Source organism: Triturus cristatus, chromosome 3_2 (assembly GCF_964204655.1).
Source record: "Triturus cristatus chromosome 3_2, aTriCri1.1, whole genome shotgun sequence".
Taxonomy (NCBI): domain Eukaryota; kingdom Metazoa; phylum Chordata; class Amphibia; order Caudata; family Salamandridae; genus Triturus; species Triturus cristatus.
The window spans coordinates 256,757,834-256,768,282 of NC_140584.1; the positions used below are offsets into that span (position 1 = coordinate 256,757,834).

The following is a 10,449-nucleotide window of genomic DNA, read 5'->3' on the forward strand; positions in this document are numbered from 1 at the left end:
TCCCAGGGTGCGCTGTAGTTTAGTGGTTACTTCATGTCTCCCTTCTCAATGCACCCCTGAAAAGTGGTTGATGAGGCCACAGCTTCAGCATGTTTTCCCATGAATGGGACAATTACCCTGCGAGAGCAGTGACAGGCTATAATATTCACAGTTCTTTCTCTAATCTATGCCTTCTTTGCAAAGCTTCTCATCCCTTTGGGGGCTCACCACCTTCAGATGACATCAAACGTCTTCATTAATTTCATGTGGCTCCTGTGGCTAATCTTTGACTATTACTTTGGCCAAAGTGGATTCAACATGCTTTGTCTGCCTACTCAACAGTTCCTGGAATCCTGCTAACGTATTTCATCCAGCAACAATACCAGGTTTCCAGAGGATGAGTTGACAAAGGACTACCAACCTGCAGCCCTAGATAACTTTCTCTTGCACCTCTTTGTTTGTGCCATCCTCTAGGCAGGTGATCACTAGTTCTTACAATCTTGCGTAGAAGCTGGATTCACCTTACCTCTGTTGAGCCTGTTTCATTTTGAAATGCTCAATGTCAAGAAACATTTGCAGATCGAAATGAGCATTCAGAGCAGCAGTGACGGCTTTTTTATACTTGTGTTCATCAATGGTGTTTGGGAGGTGCAGAATAGTTTGAAGATCTCCTGTCTGACGTAGTGCAGTAGAAGGGACATTTAACTTCACCACTGGTTACCAATATAGCTTGAAGTAGTAGTTTAGTCCTGCTACCCACACAAGCCATCTGGCGCTAAAATAGCTGGGAACTTCAGCACACTGAACGGTGGAAGCGAGTTGATACTACCACACATCTGGTGTATTGGCAGAGCTGCGCGCCCCTCCAGTGGTCATCTGGTTGTTGAACTGGTGAGAGCCAGAAGGCACTGGACCCTTCACTGGGTATCTTTTTAGGAGATGGCTGCCCCATCTTTGTCATTGTCCTTCATTGGACGGGTGACTGTATCTCAGTCACAAGAGCCTGTTCATCATGAGCATGTGATTCTTGCCAACAGAAGGCAGTCAAGAAGATTTAGGGATTTTCCTTTGATTTGATTGAGTGGTCAGCTTTGCCAAGTTCATTTGTGCACTACTCCTGTAGTGCAATGATTGCTGCTGCTCAGTGTAGGCGGGGGAAGGGCTGAGATGCCCTCACTCAGTGGAGGCAGGTTTCTCATTTGGCCCGGCAAGAGCTGACAAGCGTTCTTTCTTTCGCTCCCACATGGCAGTCAAGTCAGGAGGCCTAATCAAGGATTTTAGTCTGAGCAAGAGCTGCGTCCTATTACTTGCATGAACTGAGTTTGCTAGGCTAGGACGCAGGATGCCAATTGCCTTCATGGCTGGGTGGGCCGCTCTTTGCCTTCGCAGTGATGTGCAGCTCGCACGGAGGGGCCCGATATGGTATGGTGTTGCTTTGTTTTGATTTGCACTGACGACAAAGTTGATTGCAGGATATCTCATGCCTGCCTTATTGTCAGTATTGTATCCCAGCCGCAGGCACACCAAGGAGACAGTCACTGCTTAGGGCATTTTATCATCTGACCGCATGCACTCAGACGCCTTTATCTATCTCCTGTGGCCACACCATACATCAAGGTGTAGGAGGCTGTGTGTGTGAGTGTAGTGTTCCACCTATGCCAGGTAGCACATTAAAAAGCTCAGCAGCTATTTTGTAAATATAATTCAATAAAAGAATGAAGCTCGATTGGCGAGACCAAACATGCAAGTATAGACAAAGCAAAGTTCTGTAATATATTTATATGAATTTTCTTTAGTGGGCCATTGTTTATGAATGAAAGAACAAATGGGGCGCAGGGGAAAAGGGTCGGAGGATGGGAGGGGGGCTTTAGCCCTGATACACAGTCCATAAACTCAGAAAACGCTTCTGGTCATGCCTTCATGTATGTCCTTGGGCTTTATGGGTGCGGTGACTTGTCACACCCGGGCATTCAGCAGCCTGTTTGTCATACACCTATGCAGTCTATCAATGAGTTCGGCTAACATATCAAAGTTAAAACGCTTTGACAAAGAAAGTCAATGACCCCTTCGTTGGCAGGAGGTTTAGGCCTCTGCATCACGTGCCGCGCTGTCTCTTCCTGCTGCCGCCCGCACTAATCTATCCGACCCTGTAAAAACACTACAGGAAACCAACTGGGAAATATTTTCCTCTTCTCCTTATCCTGTAATGACACTCTCGACAGGGCAAACATGCGGGAGACAGTGTGCTGAGGGAGGTATTGGGGCCTCCTCCTTTTAATCTGCCTCTAACGCCGGCCTTTGTGATGCAATTGACACAACCCCTACACCCTGAGCTAAACAAAAACAGATGGGCGGCGAATCCTAGAAGTCATGGAAACAAAAGACAGACAACAATGAAAGGGTATCTGCTCAGCAACCATTTCGATAAAAGATTTTATCAACACTATATTGCGTGTAAAAGAAACACTTCTCAATCCCTTTGAGTAATGTTTAAGCAAACTCACTTTCTTTTTATGGTTTGAATTATTCTGTCCCCCGCTTGTTATAAAAAATATTTTGTGTAAAAAAGGAAAGTTTTTGCTTCATGCAGCTTTATACAATAATCCCTTGCTTTAAATTTTATTAAACATATTACACATTTTTGACCTTTGTTATCAATGTTACTTTGATATTATTTTATTATTTTAAGATCTGTAATATCAACGGAGCCTTTACAGATGTGGCTATTTTTCCATGCTGCGCATGAGCGTGGCTTTCGTAGCACCGTTTTTTGTTTCTACTGTGGGCCGCACCGACGGCTATTAGTTCTTTTGTGCCTCCAATGGGGCGAGGGTGGGCGTGGTGGTTGGCCGCGCCCCTCTCCGCTGAACATTTTCGTGCGTATATATACTGTAAACTGAAGCCGCTGCGGCAGCACTGGCACTGCGAGTTGCAGTATTGTTGAGTTTCGAAGGTGGAGAAGCAGGGCGACGGCTTCGGCTCCGGCTCGCCTTTGTTTGGTTTTGCTGGAGCTTTGCAGGGCTGCTGTCCCAGGATTGCCTGAGCAGTTCGCGCTCCGCACATCCGGATCTGGCTTTTTGTCTCCCAAGGATCTAGTGTTCTGCTGACTCGCAACCGTTGTCTTTGGGGTTTTGGTTCTCCATTGGTGTGTTGCCGGTTCTGGACTGCAGAGGGGACAACGCGAGCTCTCCAGTGATCGGGGTAGGTACGCGCTAATAGTGGATTGTCGAGGGGGGCTGGCTGCGCAGGAGGTATGGGGGGGGGTTCAGGTGGTGCAAGGTGTAGAAGTGCACTATGGCTTGATAGATGCACCTGCACCAACATCCACGCGGAACGGAAGGAAGTCTGACGCTGTGAGTGCAAAATGGACGGGCATGCACAGCAGCAACGGGTATAGCTGGAGACAATGCGCGGTCTTTCAGTGCAAAGTATATTGATAGGCAAAGCTGCGGCAACTGCCCTGAAGACGGCTGCTTAAAGTTGGAGACAGTGCAAGGTCACTGAGTTGAAAGGTGCCGAACAAAGGAACTGCAAATGCAACACACAGGCTTGGTAGCCACGAGGGCACTATTGTTAGTTGCAGTGGTGAGTTCAGGCGACCACAGTGCTGATCAACAGGATGAAAATGCACCGCCTTGTAGAAGAACAATACCCGGATTGTTTCTTTCCTTCTGGGTGTTTACCCAGGCTCCGTTCACCACTTTGATTGAGTCTTTATGTCAGATGTTGCCGCCCCCAGGCAGGGGTCTTTGATCATGTAATGACCTATAAATTAGACCTGTTTCGCCGCAAGGGCATGGGGAGGGGGGCAGCCTTGCCGCGGAAGTAGGGGCGAGGGGGCTTATGGTCTTCGGTCGCACTGTGTTCATTTTACAATGTTTGGCGGGGATTCGCGCCCCTAGATATGTGTACCCGCTTGTGGAAGAGGACAGTCGGGGCCCTGCTGTTCTCCTTGCGGGGGATATTGTCATCTGGCACGGAGGTACCCCTCGGTGCGTACCGCCAAGGAGCGGTCACGGTGTGCTTGGCAGAGGTACAATCTTTATCTACATGGGTTCACCCATGTTATCTTCCTGCAAGTTGCTGTGTATTTGAGGGGTAGGTGTTACCTTGATGTCTGTCATGGGGTTGGGGGCGTGTGTGTGTGTTTATATGGGTGCTAATGCTGTTTTAATCGATGAATTTACCCATTGTACCCCCATCTGTGGGGGTGCCTCGATTTCTGCCACAGTTTCACATGGTGTGTGCACAGCTTCTGTTCAGGGCTTTGTTCTGCCCATAATGTATCGAGGGAGCCGAGGCAGCTGGTCCATGAAGGGTTAAACTTTTGTTCAGAGTGCTGTTTTCGCGGAATGTCTTGTGGGATTCCTTTCAACTGCGGCAAGGACTGCTGTTATTTCTGGAGCAGCTCTGAACCCCATGGTCACTTAAAAAAGATCTGAAATACACAACTGCAGCTAGTGCAAACCCGGCAAGCACTTGAGTAGATTTAGAGCGTGTGTGTGTGTGAATTACATACCGATCCTGCTGCCGGCATATACCATGGATGTATAATGTACTGGACGTAAAGTATTGGCAGATCCATGAGCCTCGGGTACTGATACATAAAATATACCCAAGCCTGCTGCTAAATTACTGGCTTTGGGGGTCCATGTGCACATTTATATAAAGCACACATTATAATATATCGAGTTTGCTGCCAGAACAAGCTTGGGAGAGCCAAGCGACTAGATGTGATGCATGTACGCACGCAGACACACAGCAACCGTCACCTGTGCACGCCTCTGCACATTTGACGGTTCTTTAGGATCTATGTGCGTGTGCACATATAAAGTACAGGCACATGTTTAGCAAAGGTATGTGCATGGGGTATAATCGTGTGGTATTCATTTTGACGTATAGAGCGTAGTTTACCAGATCGCGTGTGGCGTTTGTGTGCGTATGTATAGATCTGAGGGTGTGTGCCTGGGAACGTGAACATAATTCACTTGCAAGCATTCGACAGAAAAGGAATCGGCTGACGTCTTAAAGAAAGCTGTCCTGGCTGGGGAGCCGACATGCAAAGTGCCTGACGGGTGGGTGGCTGGTGGGGGCTACCGCACATAACCTTGTCAGCGCGGAAGACGGGCAAGCCTGAAGCACGTTACCCGTTACGCATTTTCCTGGCTTCGATTTTAGTTTGTGTCCTGACTGGAAGCAACTAGTTTTATTTCCAACGGAAGTCAGTCTGTGTATAATGATTGGAATGCGTGTGAACAACGTGCAGTCCAAAGACTACAGGGATAATCGGACATCGGTGTAACTATTCCAACACCCAACTATCCCATGTTAGTGTAAGTTAGAGCTAGGAACCATGGCTACATTTCTAGTTAAAACCCACCCAACGTGGTGTCTAAACAAACGAGCGCAACTAGTCTATTACCTTCTGTTTGCCATCCTGATCGATGGGTCACTGCAGGTTAGTTGGGTGGGGTGACCGATTCTGTGGCTTGGAAGGTGTTTTATTCGAAATTCGTTATTCCACCATCTGTTGCACACTTGAGAGGACAGAGTTGGCATTTGAGTTCACAAGTGGGGAGTAGTCCAACACAGTTACGCGTGACTTGGGGTGTTATGTGGCAGGGTGCTCCAGTTCATGCTTTGCAGGTCATGGAGGGGTGGAGTTTCAGTTGTGGGGTCCAACTGGAGGTGTTTGATCTGTGTGAGGGTGGCATCCACTGTCACTTGGGATTTGGGGTTGCCAGGCCTCTGGCTTGAGTGGGTGCTATGCAAGTAGATTTTCCATGACATTGTATTCTAAAGCGGTGTCTTGTCTCTTTTCAGTGATGGCAGATCATATGATGATGCCCATGGCCCACGGGGTGAACGGACTTCAGAATTACAGGATGGGCACGAATGGCATGCAGGGGCCTCCCCAGCACTCCATCAGGACCTTACCCAATGGACAGATGATGCAGTACACAGCTACCAACATGGACGGGGGCATGAGACTCAGGCCTGCCATGAACACCCAAATGGGACACCACCAGCTGCCCTCCGCCATGATGTATAGCAGCCAGGCCCCACAGCAGCCCCAGCAGCAGTACATGAGCCCAGTGGCCTCTCAACAACTCATGGCCAGCATGCACTTACAGAAACTGAACACCCAGTACCAAGGGCACCCGCTCCTGGGCATGGGCAGCGGGCCCATGGGTGGGGCCTCCCAGCAGTTCAGAATGGGGCCCGCGCTCCAGCACCCGGGACTGCAGCATATGCCGCCACCCGCCCTCACGCTCAATGGTATGGACACTGACCTCATCGACGAGGAGGTGCTCACCTCTCTCGTGCTAGAGCTGGGCCTCGACCGGGTCCAGGAGCTACCAGAGCTCTTCCTGGGACAGAACGAGTTCGATTTCATTTCAGACTTTGTCAGCAAACAGCAGCCCAGCACGGTCAGCTGCTGAGGGCTGCCATTTTGGTTTGGGGCGGGAGGGGTCTCCTTGACGTGGACAATCATCGGGCACTGATGAATTGCACTGGATGGATTGCTTTTCACTTTCAGTGTGTGGGGGGGGATATATATTTTCCTCTTGGGAGGGCTCTTTTTATTTAAAAAAAAAAAAATACAAACGTATGGACTGCTTTGGAGTTTAAGGCAAGTGCTTCAGCGTGCTATGTATACTGAAAGGTGTTATGGGGCCGGTCCTCGCGCTTAATGGCCACGTTGGCCAGCGCAGTGGTGATTTCCTCCGCTTGCACCTCTGCGGCAGTGAATACCATCATGGTGACATTTGTATCATTGCGCCCAAGATTGCCATTGAATCTTCCAAATATGTGGGTGAAACGTGCGGGTCGCAGTAGCCAGCCCTTCTATGGCTGCATTCTTAGTAGTGATTGGGAAATAGTCGCTTTATATTCCTTTTCCATCCAGCAAGCTCCACACTGTACCAGGTGATATAGTCTTTGTTGGAAATTCAGGATTTATCTAAACAAAATGAAAAATGTCCCATGTCTACGGTTTGAATGACGAGCCGCAGCTGTTGGTAGCTCTGTTCCTCCTGGCACAGCACCTGCGGCACAGATTAGGCTAAGCAGGGTTGCTATATATGTCTTTAAGCCTTATTAGCATTCGTATCCCACGTTTTGACATCTGTACAAGTAATCATGCTATTTTTAAATATTTTGGAAAAAAGCTTTAGGCATCTACAGCTGCTGACTCGCACCTTCCCTCCCCAGTTCTCACTTCTGAAACCAAATGCAGTGGTAAGCTGACTATTCTCGATTGTAATGTTATTTATTTTTATTTATTGTGAATCCGCCTGGGGAGGACTGAGGAAAGTCACTGCAGTTTTAAAGCGCGGCTTCAGATCATAGCTGGGGCATTATTGTATGTATTTCAGCGGCTCTACTGATGACCTTCATTAAACGGCTTTATAGAAGTATTTTTGGGACGGTGCCCAGTCCAGACAAAAAGGCGGTGCTAGGGCTTGTTTCACCCGCAAATCGACGCACACGGGAGCCAATTGAAGGGGGAAGGTGACTGTTTTCAGCCGCTGAAGTACTTGTGTCGAATGCTAGGCGCTACTGCCCCCTGCTGTTATGATTGCACATTGCGGCTCCTCATTGTTGATCAATGAAGCGAGAATGTACAAATGAATTTTTCAATAAAATCAAAAAATCTTTACCGTTTTCTCTTTATGTCCTTGTATTTTGAATCAAACGTACATTTAATTAATGAAATTGTTTAATGCGGTCACTAAGTGCCAAACGTTAGTTGTTTATTGGGCCTAACCAGTGAGTCTCACAGCGAACCTGACCAAAGGCTTGTTTGGGACTTAAATTAGCCTGACTGGTGTTTACCACCTCCTAAATGCTATATTTCACTGCAATGAATGTTATTCGAAATGTTTATGAAGGATTTAAAGCCCAGAAATATCGGAATAAAATATGCAGCCTTTTTTCTCAGGTAGTACAATGCAAATATGAAGACATTCTTGTGTCTAAATTGGCGCATATTTGTAGGTTCGAGTGGATGTGAACTGTTGAAAGCTGCTCCCATATACTTTTTTTTTTTTAGTTCCTAGTTTTTCGTTCCTAGAAGCTTTTCCTTAAAATAAAAAAAACATTTGTGAAGGATTATTGTGGCTTTAACCTGCATGGGCTGAGAGGGGGAACCATGGTGACAGCCAAGCCAGAGGCTTCTAAGACACATATATATGGGTGCAATTAATGACATACTTCATTTGTATGTGAGACTTGGCATCAACGTGTTATTGATCACTTAAAAAAATCATACACAGACTATTTGTTTCCCCTCCATTGAATTGGTCCTTCAATTGCACCACCAAGCCTAACTCCACTCTATTTTGGAATATCATTTTGATTAATTTATAAATTGCATTGACAATGCATTTGATGCATGTTATTGGTGGTTAGAAAAATTGCCTTTAGGTATTCTTTGAGATCTAGGTTATTTTAGTGTTCGACCATGCTTGCCCCCGTTCCAGGATACCAATATATGCATAAGATGTTGACAAACCTGAGGGTCCTTCGAGTAAAACTGAGCATGTCCCACAAAATAAATGGGTCCGTTTGATAGTATGCGTAATTGCTGTTATTTACTTAAGTTCCAACTATGAAGAGTTAGCCAGTAAGGATGTATTGCTATTTTCTTTTCCTTAAATCCTGCTTTATAGCAGGTTGGATATGGAGATTAAGTGATTTGCCCAGAATCATAAGATGTTGGGCATATGCTGGAACTCGATAGTACTTCAGTTCTTAAGTCTGCAGTTCCGGCTGCAAGGCTACAACCTGTGATTGGTGCGTACCTCTAGGTTTTTGTAGTTCTAAACATCCAGATTCAGGGAATCCCTGACTGCACGGTATCAGCAGAGCTGCTCGTGTTACTTAGGTCCCACCAAATAATTTAGGAAGCCTGGCTCCCATGCATTCTCTCACTTCACCAGCGTCTGTGCACTTGAGATAAGGAAAGACAAACAGTAAATAGGAACAGTCTTAGAAAGGGACATGGGCTGAGGTAAGTGGGAAACACAAATAGCAAGCAACAGTAAAACCCTTAAAAAAGAAATTGAAAAGAGAGAATAAAAGCAGCAGCAAGAAATGGAGAAAGCAGGAAAATGTAGAGGGAAAGCTCTGAAAATAGGGTGGGAAGGGGATTCTGACACTGGTTCGTACTTGGGGGGGGAGGGGGGGGGGAGATTCAGACAAACGGAACACCAAAAGAGGAACGAACCAATGAGAGAAATCATAAAAAGTGAAACTTTGAAAGAAAAGAATAAAATGAACACTAGTGGGAGAAGGAGCAAAATAACCATGCACTACGATGAAGCCTTATGTGTAATCTGTAAATCACTGGCACGAATCATTGTGTGATTTCTACGTGTTAATGTACCAGTTTCTCAGATTTTCATTTGAAAGAAATGTCCCAGGCTTTGGAAATAATACTGTGAGCCAAACTTGAGGATGAGCATCAGACGACATCAACTCCAGCATTTTCAGAATTTTCTTTTCAGTGTTTGCATTATTTACCCTGCAGCCTCAAAAAACCTAATGTCCTCTAGCCCAGCTAGTAAGAATGCCAACCATCTGCAAGAAGGCACCTACCCCCCCCCCTAATGTTCAGAATTCATATGAATCTCTTCCACAATGAAGAAACTAACTGAAGTCAATCCAAGGAATGATTCCCATGAGGACACAGGGCCGATCCAATAACCGGTAGATTAACCACCAACCTTGTGTGGCGAAGCAGCGCGAGGTCTGGTGTAAAGCGCTTTAATGCATAGCCGGGGTAGAAAGCCCTATGTACATGAAATGCACTGCGCAGAACTTGATCCATTCTGCTATATATATATAGAGAGAGATTTTCTGCATGTTGACACTAGGGTTTATTTACAGAGGGCTCTACCACAAGACTGATATATGTGTGTTGGCACAAGCGTGGACCCCGGTATGGTATGTGATCTGTTTCATGTAAATCCTCTGCATAGGGCCACCTATAGAGCACACTCTACATAGGCTCACCTTGACACTCCCCCCCCCACCCCCCCCCCCCCCCCCCCCCGCTAGGCTTGCCCTAGACAGGGCCCAGTTGTTCCTGGAGCGACCCTTGAACCTATCAAATTAACTGCTTGTGTCTGCTACAGCACGTGGCACTGGCGGGGAAGGTGCACATCCCACTTTAAGTGGATGAAACAGCAATGAGTGCTGTCCTGAGTCGTATATCAATTGCCAAGCAGTTGATGGTGTCACGGAGGCCAGATGGCAACAATGCAGTGGTTCAGAGTGAATTTGCACCCTGCTCGTTCCTTACACCACCTACAGATGCTTGGTGGTGGCAGGACTTGCTCGTGGGAACAGTAACCGTTGAGCGTTTCTGCCTAACTGAAAAAACGTGGGTTACATCCTTCGTTAAAACCCTTTGGATATAAACACGTTGGAAGGTGTATACTACACTTGGAGTTATCTGTCAGG

The 10,449-nt window shown here is 46.8% G+C and overlaps 1 protein-coding gene across 1 annotated transcript; it reads left to right on the forward strand.

Moving 5' to 3' along the window:
• Positions 1-3,041: 3,041 nt before the first annotated feature.
• LOC146857072 (cbp/p300-interacting transactivator 3-like) lies at positions 3,042-7,642 on the forward strand. The gene is made up of 2 exons (XM_085647565.1): positions 3,042-3,180; positions 5,803-7,642. Exon 2 carries the CDS (start codon positions 5,805-5,807, stop codon positions 6,420-6,422), a length of 618 nt encoding a protein of 205 aa, XP_085503691.1. The 5' UTR covers positions 3,042-3,180; positions 5,803-5,804; the 3' UTR covers positions 6,423-7,642.
• Positions 7,643-10,449: the final 2,807 nt, after the last annotated feature.

Coding starts and splice junctions, on each gene's coding strand:
- LOC146857072 (XM_085647565.1), top strand. CDS start 5,805: ATGGCAGATCATATGATGATGCCCATGGCCCACGGGGTGAACGGACTT.